Source organism: Hyperoodon ampullatus (assembly GCF_949752795.1).
Source record: "Hyperoodon ampullatus genome assembly, chromosome: 4".
Classification (NCBI taxonomy): domain Eukaryota; kingdom Metazoa; phylum Chordata; class Mammalia; order Artiodactyla; family Ziphiidae; genus Hyperoodon; species Hyperoodon ampullatus.
In genome coordinates this window covers 52,272,115-52,289,841 of record NC_136917.1, presented here as the reverse complement: position 1 = coordinate 52,289,841, position 17,727 = coordinate 52,272,115, and the positions used below count along the sequence as shown (strand labels likewise).

Below are 17,727 nucleotides of genomic sequence, written 5' to 3'. Positions count from 1 at the left end.
CCTATAGCAATGAATATTCTTTTACCATTAATATTCCATCAGATGTAGCAAGATTCACTGGTTGGAACAAATCCAACTTGTTACAATTGTTATTAATGAGAAATAAATAATATTGTAACTTAATTTTTTTTTTTGTTTAGTTGAGGAAGGGTGCCCCTTTCTGATGTACACAAAAGCATCAAAGGGGCAAACAAGGGCTTGTCAAGAGGTTGGCATAACTCCTGTTGAGAATATTGAATAATTAGTTGAAGTCTTATGTAGCATAAAAAATCATATATTGGATATATTAGTAGTGGTAATGAAAAGGGGAAGTTGCAGTAGTATGGGGAGAGAGATACCATCTGGAAAGAAGCATTAAATGACATTTAAAAATCCTATAAACTCCAAAATTCTATTATTCTAATTTAGTGGCCAGTCACAGTATAAAGCAAAAACCACCAAATTATTTTCTCAACTTAATGATAAAGATATTGTCGGGTCACAATGCTAGGATCTTTACATTTCCTGTCCCTTTCTCTCTCTCCTCCCGTAATAATTTGTGTCACCCTTTGCCACTCTAATACAAATGTTATAATAGGGAAGTTTTCCCCACCCCACCTCTCAATTAATACTATCTACTCCACTCACTCAATTTGAAAATAAACTTCTCATTTACGCTGGTAGTCCTAACCATTTTAAACGGAAGATATTTAACTCTCTGATTTTCACATTCTTTATTTCTTTAAAAAGTATAACATCCTAAATCTGAAAAACTTTTCTGTAGCATTTTAACCTTTCAAGACGCAATGAGCCTTACCTTCTCAGAGTTGAGGAGGAGATGTCCATTTGCTCTCACAGCTACAGGCCATTTATCACTTGACAGGAAAATGTTTAAAGATAGAAAATAAAACTTAAAGATTATGGTTTAGCCTTAAAAGTTTGAGGTAAATGCTAAAAGATTCATAAAAGATTGCTAAGGCAAATGTGCAGGGATATTAATTGAGTCCTGTTCATAACAGGAAACCAATGAAAACAAGGAAAGTATCCATTAGTAAAGGACTGGTTATATTGATATAAACTATGGTACAGGAATACAATGAAATACTATGTAACTATTTTTAAAATACAGGCACAGCTATATATATATATAAATAAAAAGATCTTAGAAATATACTATTACAAGGAAAAAACAAGAGACAGAATACTGTCTGTAATGTGGCATCTTTGTATAAATTAAAAAATAAACAAGTATAGATATCTGCTGCTGGTATATGCATACATACATTTTCCAGAAGAAATCACAAGAAAGCAGTAGCAGTGATGAACTTTGGGAAATAGAGTAATATAGGGAAAAGGGTGAAAGTTCACTTTTAACTTTGTACCTTTATGAGCTGTTTGAATTTTCAAACTATGTACATATCATTCATTCATTCTAACAATGAGATCATGTAGGGGGTAATGTTAAGAGCAAGAGTTCTGGAGCCAGACTGCTGGGTTCTGCATCCTGGTTCTGCCATTGTTGGGTAACTCTGGGTGAGTTATTTTGAGCTCTCTATGCCTCACGAAGGTTCCTTGTCCGTAAAAATGAGGATATTACAGACCTTCCTCAAAAAGTTGTAGTGAAAATTACACGAGTTACTAAAAGTGATTAGAAGAGTGTCTGACAAAAGCACTTGAAGCTACTACTTATCTGTAATTTTTAAAACCCTAATACATGTCCAAAACTTGATGCAAGGAGATAAATATTCAACTATATTACTAACAAATACTTCTGAGACACCTGATATCTCCAAAAACACATTTTAACCAACAGAGAAAAATAACTGGATGACAAGAACCACATCATATTTATTTTATTCCTCTTCTTCAAAATCTCCCTTTTATTCTTGAGAAAGAAAATGTAATCTCATTCTAAATGCAATCTCATCCTAAATACAAAAAGTCCCATGAGATTGCTTTGGTTTTACAAAATAAAATTTGAACAGTGGAAGGGGTTTGTTTCTTCAGCTACTTGAGGACAGGAGGAAAAGGCACAGAGACATGTCTGGATCAAGAGGGAAGATGATAGAAGGATTACTCTTGAGCACATGGTATTAAAAAATGCATCTTTGACCCAGATTCTAGTCAGAACCTCACTACTTAATTCTGGAACCTTGGGGCTCTCAGCTCTAAAGGGATGTTTCCTTCCCATTCTAATGTCCTAGGCTCTGTCTGAAATCGCCTTTATTCCAGCATCTAACAGGTCAAATGAGTCATGTAACAGGTCAAGGGAATTACTGACAGAGTACCTGAAATGTGACATGCTTTGGTGGCCCAAGGTAGTTACAAAGATTTCTGGATATAACAGATAGGAAAAGGTGTGCTTTCTCCTTCAGTACATTTAATGTAAGAAAATGAATGTAACTGCTAAATCTAACTATACCCCCCCCAACAATTACATCTATATATTTGAAGCCACAAGACACCCCTGTCAATAATCAATAAATTTAGTCTATATCTTTTTTAGCACTCACCTTTCTTCTGGCCACATAGCCACATGATTATAAAGGAAATATGAAAGATGATTTGGAATAAGGTCCTTGCCAGAGGCTCGGAGATCCACAGGATACCAGAACTCAAATTCCTGCTTTAACTGATCTAATTTTTCCTTTGGGATCTGAGTTTTAGGAAATGGAGCCTCCTTGAAGAAAACATAATCCCAAACTTCCTTGGTCATCTGCTGTGGTCTGTATTAAAATAAAAGAAACAAACAACAACAACAATTTATACATATAATTTCTTTGAAAGAATCAGCATTCTAATCCAACCATGAAGTAGAAAACACTTTCTTAATGTTTTACAGTAACAAATGAGGACAATAGACTCCCATAAGAATGAAGAATGGATAATAGAGAAGGGGTTATTTATTACTTTCTTTCTCAGTTCAATGCAAAAAAAACCAAAAACATCGTGACAAAATTCCACTAAATGAATTCTTACAAAAACTAATTATTAGAAAGAATTTTCTGGCTTCCCTGGTGGCGCAGTGGTTAAGAGTCCGCCTGCCAAAGCAGGGGACACGGGTTTGAGCCCTGGTCCAGGAAGATCCCACATGCTGAAGAACAACTAAGCCCGTGAGCCACAACTACTGAGCCTGTGCTCCAGAGCCCGTGAGCCACAACTACTGAAGCCCATGCGCCTAGAGCCCATGCTCCTCAACAAGAGAAGTCACCGCAATGAGAAGCCTGCGCACCGCAATGAAGAGCAGCTCCCACTTGCCACAACTAGAGAAAGCCCAAGTGCAGCAACAAAGACCCAACACAGCCAAAAATAAATAAAAATAAAATAAATTTTAAAAAAAAAGAAAGAATTTTCAATACATAAATCAAAAGATCACCTCATGCTAACAAATTATATTCCTTCCCCTTATCCATTACCCACCTGATGCCCAGTGGAGACTCTGCCTGTCCACGGAAGTTACCTCCCTGCAACAGATGTGCAACTGTGTAAAATGCCATGTAAATAGTGGAGTCAGAGAGTGATTCAATCAGCCACTGCTCATCCCACGGCAGGCGAGTACCTGTGAGATAAAAAGAAGATAATTAATGCATGAGGAACCTAAGAGACACTTCATCTACAAAATTCACATTTTTAAGAGTAGGTCTATAGCATTGACAAAGCTACTTATTTAGGTTCTTAAATTTACTTGAATAATTAATATAAATAAACCAGTAAATAAAAAAACAAAATGGTTGAAGCACTAGAAACTTTCTATTAAAAAAAACTGCATCATAAAAGCTATATGGGCATTAGATACTTCTACCACCAGGTAGATGGTAGGGGACCACATCCTAGTTTCCTTCACCCTCTAACCAAAACCTCTCACTTCCAATTCAGAAACACGCTGGAAGAGAAGAAAAAAAGGTGAAGTTTTAATTTGCTGTGTAACTGGCAAAGTCATTCAAACAGAAAAATTTGAAGTTTGCTTACCTAAGCCATAAGTTCTTGAGCAAGCATGCTCTTGCAGCCAATCTAAGGTAGCTTCAAAATTCCTCCTGGTCTCCTCACAGAACCTGGAGAGAGTAGAAGATAAAGTATCTCTCTTCAGCTTCATTGTCTTCCCTGTTTCTCATCTCCTTCCCTATCACTTTCTCCCATCTTACGTTTCCAGGTTCTTCAAGCACTGGGATGTCTGTTTTTTCCAGTTCTCTTCTCCATAATCCAAGTACCTGGGAGTGGATGAACTGATTTTAAAAAAAAGTCAAGGATAAGCAAAGTGACAGGAGGTAATTTCTTCTTGCTATAAGAAAAACTAACCACTGGTCACACAGGGCCACGACGCATTCATCTGAAGACCTGGACATAACTTGTTTCTCTGGTTCCATGTAAATATATGCATCTCCCTAAACGAAAGTAAATAAAAATATATCAGATATTATGTCAAGGCAATCTCTATTCCTCAAGGAAAAGAAAAGTAACTTTTTAGAAAAAAAAATGCCCTACCACCAATAACCAAAACCCCAGGTTTTCATTATGTCTTCCCTCTTCCCAGGGCAGACGTTATCTGCTTTTCTTTCTGTATAACACTTGCTTCTGAAAAGGCATGCACCTTCATCAAATGGATCACCTTCTCTAGGTACAGCTTATTCCTTTTCAGAGTGAAAGATGTTTAACAGTTTCTAATGCTGTGGTTTGAAGGTTAGGCTGCCTATGGCAGCCTTTTATTCTTGTTATAATAAAAATATAAAGAAAATAGATGCACAGAACCACTGCCTTTAAAAAAAAAGAGATGCACAAAAATTAAACACAGAAAATACTTTTACTAAAGATTTATAGCATCATGAAAAATTCCCACTAGAAAACTGACCGTAAATTTTATTTTTAGAAAAAAATACAAATACCTCTTAATGTATTATAATCCCAAACTTATTAGGCTAGGATAATTTTTAAAAATAAAATTCAGCATTATTATTCAAAAAATGATTCATTGCTCTGTGTTCTTAATGCAAGCTCTTCACACTGAACTTAAATAGGTAGGACTTTGGTTTAAAGATGGTAAATTAAAAACAGACACTTAATTAACTCTGCTCCCCCTCAAAATTCTAACAAAATAACAACAAAGAGGCTTTTTTTGTCTTAATGGTATGAAGCTACAAAGACAACAAGAATGGGAGAAGAAATAATATCAACCAAACTTTGGAAACTAAAAAGCAGAATGAGTGACAATTGTATTAGCAGATCAAAGGAAGCTAGCTGAATCCTAAGCCCATAGAAGAGAAGGCTGAAAAGCAATTCAGTTTGCATTACAGAACCTCCAAAAAGACTCAGGATTTGTGGCACAAGATAGTTCTGGAAGAGGAGGTAACATGAGACTGGAAACAGGGGAACTAACTGAAGTCTTTTCAAGAAGTTAGAACCCCAGATACCCTAATCCCACACCATGCAGCCAGGCAACTGCCCCTTCCTACACCAGCAGAACAGTGAAGGTTTAGTCTCTGGAGAGGACAAAAGAGAGTCAACCAGAGGACGAAGTTGAGGGTATGGGTATCATAGTGAAAAAGAGGGATTAAGTGAAAGTCAGCACATTGGGTGTTGGAACCCAACCTAGTAGTAATCTTCCGCCATTTAGCTCCCAGAATGCTCAGTTAGCTTAGACCCTTTAAACCGGAAACTGAAGAAATCTTCTGAGGGGAATCTAACAAACCAAGAAGCCCTAATTAACATCAAGGCTAACATCAGGGTTTCCCTAAGGTCCAAATGGACCTTCCAGATCTCTCCCAGTGAAGCCCAGAGACAAGCCCTAACCATATCCAAAAAGGTTCCAATCATCTTTTTGTACCCACTCTTAAATATCAATAGTCTTCCTCAGATTAATAAGAGATTAAAATTTCATACCCCTGAAACAAGAATAGCAGCATCCTATAAAAAAAGGATCAGATAACAAGAATAAGCTCTTAAACTGGCTCTGAGTTGGTAAATGCTGAAGTTGGGTAAGAGGTACACAAGAATTCATTATACTATTCCACTTTTTCATAAATTTGAAATTTTCCACACAAAGAAAAAAATTTTAATGAATTCTTAGAAACATTTATTTATACACACACGCACAAGCACACAAGTAGCAGATATAAAAAACACAGTAAACAAACGAACAAAAACTCATAGGAAGAAAAAGGTGAGGGACTCCCCCAGACAGAAGAGCAAAAGAACTTTTAGAGTCTAAGAGATTCAATGTCTGAATAAGAATTCAGAAAGCAAAAACAAAGAATGGAAAGGGATAAAATAATTACACAAAAAAGTCAAGAAATTTTCCCAAAATTGGAGAACATAAGTTTCCAGATTGAAGGAGCCCAGCATACAGCCAGAAGAATAAATGAAAACTGACCTACACCAAAATTAATCATCATGAAATTTCAAAATACTGGAAGAAAAGAGAAGATTCTATAAGCTTTGGCATGGTGGGCGGTAGTGCAGGGAACAGTGGAGACACAGGTCACTTATAAAAGATCCATTATTACCAGAATGGTTTTGGACTTCTCAACAGCATCACTGAACCAGAACACCATGGGTAATGGCCTTCAAATTTTTAAGGGAAAATTATTTCCAACCCAGAATCCTACACCCAGGCATTCAAGTATGAGGACAGAATAAAGATACTTCAGACGTGGAAGGTCACAAATATTTACCTTCCAGGAACCCTTTTTCAGGAACACTACTAGAGGCAGAGCATCACCAAAACAAGAAAGTAAATAAGAAAGAAGAAGCCATGGGAGCAAGGAAACAGCAGATCCAACTCAAGAGAAGCAAAGGAAATCCTAAGTAATGGTGGAGGAACATTCCAGATGACATCTGTGCATACCTACAGTAAGCAAACGGTGTGGATAATTACAACAGGCCAGAAGGCTCTGGGAGAACTTTCTCTAAGATGTAAACAACAGCATACTCATGTGTTTGAAGGCACTGAGAGGAGAAATAAACAGTTGGGACAGAGTTTGGGGATGAATTATTGATAACTGTATTTAAAAGTAAGAAAAGTGGGGGGAAAAAAAAAGGCAGTTATTAACTCCAGGGAAAACCAAAAGCTAGGGAAGAGAAGTTCTCATTGTATACAACATTATGGATCAGCCATGTCTCAAAAACGTACACACTGACTACTGCTCTAACATAAATTATAATATACCTATACTAGGAAGATGGGGGGTGGAGAAGTGTATACAAATGCAAGGTTAGAGAGGAAGCCACAGGTTGGAGAAGAGTTAAATCTTGATCTTCCACAGTAGGAAGTCTATGGCTGATAGCTAAAATTGAAAAATTTTTAAATTACAGTACAAGTATTTAGATTAGAGACCTATAAGAGAGGCAGAGGTCAATACTAAAAGAAATAACTAAAAGAGATGAAAGTAAGCCTGTCCAAGGAAGAGAAATTTAAGAGAATGTGGAAGGATGGAGAGGAAATTGCTGCTTTTTTTATTTTAATAAGACTTACAGATCATTGTCTCTCTGTATTATGGGTATACATAACTGTCAAAAAAAAATTCAATTTCAAAAGTTAAGTAGTTAAGTAACTCAACAGAAAAAAGTTACAACAAAAATGAAGAGGGGAAAAAGGATGAAAGTAAAAAGTAAAGTACTACATAAAGAACTGTCAACTACCAGTACCTCAAATGGTTACTGCCAGGAAGCATCACTAAAATTCTCTGTACGTGATTTGTACATACCAACTTTAGAACACTATCTTCATCAACATTACACGTGGGATGTTCAAGATTTTTAAATGAATTGCTAAATAGGTCTCCAATTTTATATATAAACAAAATTATATCTTTAATATAGCTCCAGGTTCTACTACAGAACTCACTGCTAAGTAACACTGTAAAGTCTATTAACTGAAAGCTCTTCTCCTAAAACAGCCTTCAGAGGATAGCCTATTACATACAGTGTCAATCATCTTGTTTTTAATAGTCTTCTTTACATCTTGGACCTTCTGTCCCTTAAATCCATCCACCAACATTACCTAAAAGGATGAGAAGTAGGGAAAAAGCACATACAATTAAAATTTGCTTTGGGTGCCCCCCCTAGAACTTTCCCCAACTAAATTTACTTCCACACACAACCAAAAGATTTTTAGTGTGCAATTTATCACATTTAGAACCATAAATTTTTATTTTGGCACAGCTTGGACAGCTAATATTTACAACACACTTGTTTTTCTTTCAGTATAACTGGGGTAAGTATTATGAAACACAATTAGAAAGAAATGCTCACTTCCTTCCCACTTCTCAGGTTTCCATGTGAAGAGAATTCCTCTACCCTAACTCACATCATTCCTGAAGGCTTTAGGAGAAGGAACTGAGCAAATGCAGCTCGGCCCCGCTTAGGCTTCTCTTTTCAACTCTGCCTGTTGCCAGCAAGCATTCTCCTTTGCTTGCCCATGTGATAAACTTGGCTCTTAGAGGAAGGCCTACTGTTTTTCAACTCTGCCTTTTACGTAGTGGGGAGATTTAATTCTAGGGCAACGTAAAGACTTGCCCATTGCTGTCACAGAGCAAAGCCACAATCCCCTTCCAGCTGATACTCTGACCTCCATCTATCTGACTCCTGTTGACTCTCTCAAATAGTTTCTTTTTTTTGCCACACTGCGCAGCATGTGGGATTGGGATTTTAGTTCCCTGACCAGGGATTGAAATTGGGCCCTCAGCAATGAGAGTGCAGAGTCCTAACCACTGGACTACCAGGGCATTCTTAATAGTTTCTATCTTAAGTGGAAAAGACACGTGTTCTTTTTTTCTGCCCCAATTCTCTAACGTACCAAAATGCTTCATATCTACTTAATTCATCATTACGAAATTATAGTTATTGATCATTATGGCACAGGGGTTAAAAGCACAAATCTTAGAGCCAAGATGCCTAGTTTGAGTCCCAGTTCTGCCTCTGCCTGGCTATCTGGCTGATCTTAGGTAAATTACTTAATCTCTTAGTGCCTCAATTTCCTCATCTATAAATAGGGAATAAGTGCCTACTTCACGAGGTTATTTTGAGATATAAGTAAGTTAATATGTAAATGCTCTATAAGTGTTGGCTTTTACTGTCATCCAAAACGTGTAAGTTACTTTTAAAAAGGACATATAGGGCTTCCCTGGTGGCGCAGTGGTTGAGAGTCCGCCTGCCGATGCAGGGGACACAGGTTCGTGCCCTGGTCTGGGAAGATCCCACATGCCGCGGAGCGGCTGGGCCCATGAGCCATGGCCGTTGAGCCTGCGTGTCCAGAGCCTGTGCTCCGCAACGGGAGAGGCCACAACAGTGAGAGGCCCACATACCACAAAAAAAAAATAAAATAAAAAGGACATATAACCAATTCTTGGTTATCCAGAGAAATTAAAAGTAAAAATAAAGAACATTCTCACTTACAGCCTTAAAAATCTTCATTTCAACCTCAAGTCACTAGCAACTTGATTGGGTTTTTACTTTCTCTAGCCTCATCTTCTTTCCATGGAAATATAAGCCATGTTAACATATGCACAATTGAGGAGAAAAGAGAGGTTTACAACTTGTCTGTTGTGCTAACATGGCATGGAATAGGCGTTAACAAGTAAATTAATGAACTGAATGAAACTGCTTATTTAAAATATGAACTCCACAATTAAGAGAGCAAAAGAAGGGACCAGGTATGGTCCATGCAATAAACTTTTGGAATTTATTGTATAATAATATGAACTAACTTTAAGTATCTTCTCAAGAAATTCACTCAGAGATTAGAGGGCACAAAAATGGAATTTCCATAAATACTATTGGACCAAAATAGATTAAAAAAATAAATTTGGAAATAGAAGAACACAATCTTGTAGTAATCCCTTCTCAAAACAGGATAGAGCTGAAACAATATTGAATTTTTCTATAGTTTTTTTTTCTAAACCACTAAGAAGAAAATCACAGAGCCTGGAGTAAGTAAATCAAATAAAAATGATAACAAAATTATTACTTACACCATCATAAAAGCCTCTTAGGTATAATTTCTCCTTTGCTTCTGCAAGTTTTTCTCGGTCATTCTGGCTCTGAACTTTCAACTCATCACACATGGTTACAGCAGAAAGCTGTCCAAAACCTGGAACTTCAATGACTGGCACCTGCAAAAAAGAGCAATGTCAGAACTTATTCACACTGAATAAACACAAAAACAGCCCTACAGGCATAGTCCTTTTGCCTCTACTGTCCAGTGAAGTCACTTCAGATTTTATATATCATTAGGGCAGTGTCACACATTAGGGACTAACATCCAGATGTGAATTTGTCTTCCTACTCTCCATAGGAACCCCCCGAATTCTCTGCACCAACCCCCGCACCGTCCCTCCCTCACTACATACACACCTTCCCCAGCTCTCAACCCCACACTGGCACATAATTAACTAAATAATGTTGAAACTAGCAAAATGCTGTAAACAACTAAATTTATGGATGGTCTTATTTCTGGTTTATATTAAGTCTTCTGGATTCTTCATGAAAATTATTCACTAGTAATTTAAATTTTTTTTCTTCTGCAGATACTAATATGAAAACATAAACATTCATGAGTAATATGGCAAAATTTTGTCTTTAGAAGCCTGGAAATTGGCCGCACTAGAAAATAAGCTACTATAAAATTGGTAATGCTAAAAGGCTATTTGTTTGTTTCAGAATTACAGGTGCCAGGTGCTAAGAAAATGCCGATTGCTGGTTTTTCTTTTGCTCTTATCCACCACAGCAGATATCACATTAAAGCAAATAAACTCTTAAACTCCCTCTTATTTCATACTCTACCAATTATTTAATTCTGTGACAAGTAAAGTGTTAGCTGCTCTTTTTTCTCTAATAAAGAAATGGATATTAATATTCTGAATCATCTATGTACTCACAGGCTCAAATGGCAAGACCATGTCATCTCTAATTCCATATTTTGCTCGTAAAGCCTACAAAAAAATTGAAAGCTAATATTAATGATCAATACTTCACTGGTGCAGTAAGTCCCCTACATACGAACGAGTTCCGTTCCCAGAGCACACTCATAAGTCCAATTTGTTCGTAAGTCCAACAAAGTTACCCTAGGTACCCAACTAACACAATCAGCTATATAGTACTGTACTGTAACAGGTTTATAATACTTTTCACACAAATAATACATACAAGACGAACAAACACAAAAAATAAAGAAAACATTTTTAATCTTACAGTACAGTACCTTGAAAAGTATATTAAAGTAGTACTGTACAACAGCTGGCATACAGGGGCTGGCATCAAGTGAACAGGCAAGAAGAGTTACTGACTGGAGGAGGGAGAGGAGGTGGGAGATGGTAGAGCTCAAAGATCATCAGCAACAGGACACGGAAGGCAAGCTGCAATTTTACTCATGCCTAACATTGATGGATGGCACAGGTTCTGGTTCCTTGCTGGAACCAGATGCACATTCGCATCTTTCAAAGTTCACAACTTGAAGGCTCATATGTAGGGGACTTACTGTATAATCCTTAAGAGAAGCACCCTCCAAACTTTTTAAAACTATTTTTGTTCTTCCCTCCATAGAGAGCAATTTTTTAATTTTACAAAGTATCTCAAGAAAAGACATATGACTTTAAAAAACTAAACAGTTTAAGTTAGAGTGAATGACTTAAATGATGAAACTGTACAGCCAAAAGCAAAAATTCACACACACACACACACACACACACCACTTAAAATGAGGTTCATATTCCAGGTTGCAATGAAAATGTGAATATCAGAAAATTTTTTTCAAAAGTTTTATGAAATCCATCACATCAACAGGTTAAAAAAGAATAATCACACAATCATATCAACAGATGAAAAAAAGTATTTGGCCAAATCCAATACGTATTCAAGATAAAAACTCTCAGTAAACTAGAATAGAAGCAGATTTTCTCAACTTGGTAAAGACTATGTATAAAGAACCTACAGCTAGGGAATTCCCTGGCGGTCCAGTGGTTAGGACTCCGTGCTTTCAATGCCGGGGGGCAGGGTTCAATCCCTGGTCGGAGAACTAAGATCCCACAAGCCACGCAGCGTGGCCAAGAAAAAAAAACAACCTACAGCTAAAATCATACTTGATGATTTTCAAAAAATTCAAAGCTTTCCCACTAAGATCAGACACAATATATATCCCCTCTCACCACTCCTTTTCAACATCATACTGAATGCTCTTGGTAATTAAATAAGGCAAGAAAAGAAAAGGTATACAGACTGGGAAGGAAGACAAAACTGCCTTTGTTTGCAGATAGCATGATCATCTATGTAGAAAATCCAAAAGAATCAACAAAAAAAAGTCCTGGAACTAATAGGCAATTATAGAAAGGTTGCAGGATACACAGCTAAAACACAAAATTCAATGGTGTTCCTATATACCAACAATTAACAAGTGGAACTTGAAATTAAAAACACAATACCATTTCCATTAGTAACCCCCAAAATTAAATACAGTTGCCCCTTCAACAACATGGGGGTTAGTGGTGTCAACTACCCCAAGCAGTCAAAAATCTGCATATATCTTTACAGTCAGACCACTGTATCCGTGGTGCCACATCTGCAAATTCAATCAACCACAGATCACCTGGTACTGTAGTACATATTTGTTGAAAAAAGACTTATAAATGGACCTGCACAGTTCAAACCTGTGTTGTTCAACTGCACTTAGGTACAAAACTAACAATGTAAATGTAAGATATGAGGAAAACTACAAAACTCTGATGAACAGTATCAAAGAAGAACTGAATAAATGGAGAGATATTCCATGTTCAAGGATTAGAAGACATAATGTTGTCAAGATGTCAGTTCTTTTCAACTTAACCAACAGATTCAATACATTCTCAACAAAATTCTAGCCAGTTACTTTATGGATATCAACAAACTGATTCCAAAGTTTACATCGAGAGGAATAAGCCCCAGGATAGCCAACTCAATATAAAAGAAGAATAAAGTTAGAAGACTGACACTGTCTGACTTCAAGACTTACTTATTGTAAAGTTATAATAACCAAGATAGTGTGGTGCTGGCAAAAGAATAGACAGATAGATCAATGGAACATAACAGAGAGCCCAGAAAGAGACCCTCATAAATACAGTCAACTGATCTTTGACAAAGGAGCAAAGGCAATACAATGGAGCAAAGACAGTCTCTTCAACAAATGTTACTGGAACAACTGGACATCCACAAGCAAAAAAATGAATTTAGACACAGACCTGACACTCAACACAAAAATTAACTCAAAATAGATCAAGGACCTAGATGTAAAACACAAAACTATAAAACCCCTAGAAGATAACACAGGAAAAATCCTAAATGTCCACGGGTATGGTGATGCCTTTTTAGATACAACACCAAAGACATAATCTATGAAAGAAATCATTGATAAGCTGGACTTCATTAAAATTAAAAATTTCTTCTCTGCAAAAGACAACATCAAGAGAATTGAAAGACAAACCACACACTGAGAAAAAATATTTGCAAAAAACACATCTGATAAAGGACTCTTAAATATACAAAGAACTCTTAAAACTCAACAATAAGAAAACAAACAACCTGATTTAAAAAATAAGGCTTCTGGGAGCAGGCTCTGGGAAAGGGGTGGCAGGCACCATGTTGGGCCGTGAAGGTGGCGAGAAGAAGCCCCTGAAGCACGCCAAGAAGCAAGCCAAGGAGATGGACAAGGAAGATAAGGCATTCAAGCAGAAACAGAAGGAGGAGCAGAAGAAACTCAAGGAGCTAAAAGCGAAGGCCACAGGGAAAGGCCCCCCTGGCCACAGGTGTTATTAAAAAATCTGGCAGAAAGTAAGCTGTTCCTTGTGTTTGAGGCAATGATGATCCTAATTCCATTCCTGTTTAAACATCTGGACTCCGTGCCATAGTATCTGTTGCCACTTATAGCTAGAATGAAGTGTTGTCTTGGAACCTATTGTACATTTAAGAATAAACTTTTGTTAAAAAAAAAAAAAAAAACATACAGTGGCTCATCTTGTCTTTAGTTCTTCTCAGCCATTTCTACCTTAGCTATGAGATCAGCATAAACCCAGCCCAGAAGCCTGCCAAAATGTGTTCTTAAGTCTTTGTTCTATCCTGAATTCTGTACCACCTGGAATTAAAACAACTCATTTGAAAAAAATAAATAAGTAAATAAGCCAAAGACCTTAACAGACAAATCTCACCAAAGAAGATACACAGATGGCAAACAAGCATATGAAAAGACACTCCACAATATCTGCCATCAAGAAAATGCAAAATAAAACAATGAGATATGACTACACACCAATTACAATGGCCAAAATCTGGAAAACTGACAATACCAAATGCTGACAAGGATGTGGAGCAACAGGAACTCTCATACATTGCTGGTAAGAATGCAAAATGGTACAGCCACTTTGGAAGACAGTTTGGTGGTTTCTAACAAAATTACACATACTTTTACCATATGATCCAGCAATCGCACTCCTTAGTATTTACACAAAAGAGTTGTCTATACAATATCCTGCACATGGATGTTTACAGCAGCTTTACTCATAACTGCCAACACTTGTTAGCAACCAAGATGTTCTTCATCAGGTGACTGAATAAATGTACATCCAGACGACAGAATATTACTAGTGCTAAAAAATATGCTATCAAGCTATGAAGAGACATGAGAAACCTTAAATACATATTGCTAATTGAAAGAAAATCTAAGAAGGCTACATACTGTATGATTCCAACTATATGACTTTCTGGAAAAGTAAAACTATGGTGACAATTAAAAAGATCCGTGGGGACTTCCCTGGTGGTCCAGTGGTTAAGACTCCACACTCCCAACGCAGGGGGCCAGGATTTGATCCCTGGTCAGGGAACTAGATCCCACATGCTGCGACGAAGATCACACGTGTCACAACTAACACCCGGAGGGAGGGAGGGAGAGAGGGAGGGAGGGAGGAAGGGAGGGAGGGAGGGAGGGAGGAAGGAAGGAAGGAAGGGAGGGATCAGTGGTTGCCAAGGGTGGGAGGGAGGAGAGACGAACAAAAAGAGCACAGAGGATTTTTAAGGCAGTGAAAATCCTCTGTGTATTATAATGATGGACACGTGTCAGTATACATTCGTCCAAACCCACAGAATGTACAACACCAAGAGTGAACCCTAAGGTAAACTATGGACTTTGGGTGATTATGATGTGTCAATGTAGGTTCATCTTCGGTAAAAAAAAAAAAAAAAAAAATGTACCACTCTGGTGAGTGATACTAATAATGGGGGAGGCTATGCAGGTGTTGAAGCAGGAGGTATATGGGAAATCTCTGTACCTTCCTCTCGATTTTTATTATGAACCTAAAACTGCTCTAAAAAAAAAATTTAAAAAAATAAGTCTTAGGGCTTCCCTGGTGGTGCAGTGGTTGAGAGTCCGCCTGCCGATGCAGGGGAGGCGGGTTCGTGCCCCAGTCTGGGAAGATCCCACATGCCGCAGAGCAGCTGGGCCCGTGAGCCATGGCCGCTGAGCCTGCGCTTCCGGAGCCTGTGCTCCACAATGGGAGAGGCCACAACAGTGAGAGGCCAGCGTACCGCAAAAAAAAAAAAAAAAAGTCTTAAAAAAAAGATTCTATGGGGACTTCCCTGGCGGTCCAGTGGTCAGGGAACTAAGATCCCACAGGCCACACAGCACAGCCAAAAAAAAAAAAAAAAAAAGATTCTATAAATTTTACATCGATATTTAAAATTCAAATCATAGAAAAACATAAATATCAAGAAACAGATTAAAGGTAGCATTTCAAAGATACATGCATAGCTTTTCAGCCTAATCCAATAATTAGTTCAGTGGTACCTAACCAATAAGATGATAAAGAGGAAATATGAACATGAAACACAGATACTCACTTGCTTTTTCTTCAAGTCTCTGAAGGCAGCAAAATCATCGGGGGAGTCAGAAGGAACACTTGTGACCACACCAGTACCTTATAAAAGAAAATGTAGAATTAACTATTATAACCAGAATGTGTTTCCCAAAGAATTTCTAGAAAGAAATAAACTCTTTACCTTTATCCTCCTTGATGGTGAGCATTGGGAGAACATAGATCACCTTATAGGATGTTAAAGGCGCAGAAAGTGATGCACCAAGAATATCCTATGTAAGAAAAAGATCAGCATAAAGCAGAAGTAACTTATTCTAATCATTAAAATTTAAAACAATGTTAACATTTTAAGCCCTGAGAAGCTAATAATCAACAACACTCATTCTTTTATACCTACTAGACTAAAAATAATTGAAAATAATTATAATACCCAAATCTTGCAAGGTTGTGAGGAAATTAGTACACTTATACATTGCTTGAGGAAAACAATATAGGAATCCAACTTGGACCCAGCAATCCAATCCTAGGAATTTACCTCAAAGGAAAAAGAATTACTTTTTCTTTGAGAATCTCCCCAATGCTGTGTTAACTACATTAGCAAAACCTGGAAACAACTAAAACTTTAAATGATAAAAAAATCACTTAATAAAATATGAAACATCAACAAGATAGAATACCGTATCTCTATTTTAAATGATAATTAGGAAGACAAACTGAATTAAAAAGATGTATCTTAAAAGAAAAAATCAGAAGATCGGATAATATTGGACCCATATTCTCATATATCAACAAACAGCTTGTGGGGCTTCCCCGGCAGTCCAGTGGTTAAGACTCCACGCTTCCAATGCAGGGAGCTCAGGTTCAATCCCTGGTCAGGGAACCAAGATCTCACATGCCGCTCGGCACAGCCAAAAAAAAAAAAAAAACACACACACAGCTTGCAGCTGCTTGTTTACCTAAGGAATGCACTTTTCAATTCCATATAGTTCCCACCCTTCCACTTTATTCATATACATAAGCTGCTTATGGAATTTACAGTTATATAGGATAAAGGCTAAATATCATAATAGCCTTAAAGGTTGAAAGCTATTTTTAAATTTATACCACCCATTTTCCTCATTCCAGAATCTGCTCAAATTAACATGGAAAAAAGTTGCATTTAAGAACAGGAAAAAAATGGTGTCATTAATACTGTTCCTAAAAACTTCTCAGACAGAACTCTAACATCAGGAACTAATAAGATGTAACAGCACTGCTTATAACAGAAGAAACAATTCAACTACCCATTATAGAGAATCACTGAACAATTTGTGGCACGGCCAAACAACAGAATGCTGTGTAACAGTAAAAAATAAGAACAAAGGGAATTCCTTGGAGGTCCAGTGGTTAGGACTCTGTGCTTTCATGCCAAGGGCCCAGGTTCAATTCCTGGTCAGGGAACTAAGATCCCTTAAGCTGCATGGCACAACCCCAAAAAAAAGAGAGAACAAGGAAGATGTTTACCTACTGATAAAATGATCACCAAGTTATAGTTAAGTAAAAAAAAAAAGTAAAACAACAGACAAGGTGATAAAATACATTGCCATTTGTGTGTAAAAAAGAGGGCAAAAGAATATATATATATATATTTGCTTGTATACACATGAAATACTTCTGGAAGGATACACAAGACAGTGATTTTACTGACTGCCTATGGAAGGGAGAATTGAGTGACTGGAACTATTTTGCGTATCTTTTTGTCTTTTTTAAAATTTTTGACTGCTCTGCATAGCTTGCGGGATCTTAGTTCCCCAACCAGGGATTGAACCTGTGCCCTCGGCAGTGAAATGATGGAGTCCTAACCACTGGACTTCCAGGGAATTCCCTTTTTCGTCTTGAATTTTGAGTCTTATGAATATTTAGTAGTCAAAAAATAAGTTTACAAAGT

At 37.2% G+C, this 17,727-nt stretch overlaps 1 protein-coding gene and 1 pseudogene across 2 annotated transcripts in view; one reads left to right on the top strand and one right to left on the bottom strand.

The window, feature by feature from the left end:
- Positions 1–17,727, bottom strand: part of LARS1 (leucyl-tRNA synthetase 1) — a 67,965-nt gene that overhangs the window by 26,019 nt on the left and 24,219 nt on the right. The window contains exons 11-21 of the mRNA XM_079703912.1: positions 15,985–16,072; positions 15,826–15,902; positions 10,848–10,901; positions 9,942–10,082; positions 7,895–7,972; positions 4,276–4,361; positions 4,122–4,187; positions 3,949–4,031; positions 3,400–3,538; positions 2,493–2,705; positions 797–854 (exon numbers count right to left, since the gene is read on the bottom strand). Of these exons, the coding sequence (XP_079560038.1) occupies positions 797–854; positions 2,493–2,705; positions 3,400–3,538; positions 3,949–4,031; positions 4,122–4,187; positions 4,276–4,361; positions 7,895–7,972; positions 9,942–10,082; positions 10,848–10,901; positions 15,826–15,902; positions 15,985–16,072 (1,083 nt within the window). The remainder of the gene's footprint in view (positions 1–796; positions 855–2,492; positions 2,706–3,399; positions 3,539–3,948; positions 4,032–4,121; positions 4,188–4,275; positions 4,362–7,894; positions 7,973–9,941; positions 10,083–10,847; positions 10,902–15,825; positions 15,903–15,984; positions 16,073–17,727) is intronic.
- On the top strand, positions 13,576–13,771 carry LOC307052178 (translation machinery-associated protein 7-like; annotated as a pseudogene). Its single transcript has one exon. The product of its transcript is annotated as a translation machinery-associated protein 7-like (transcript).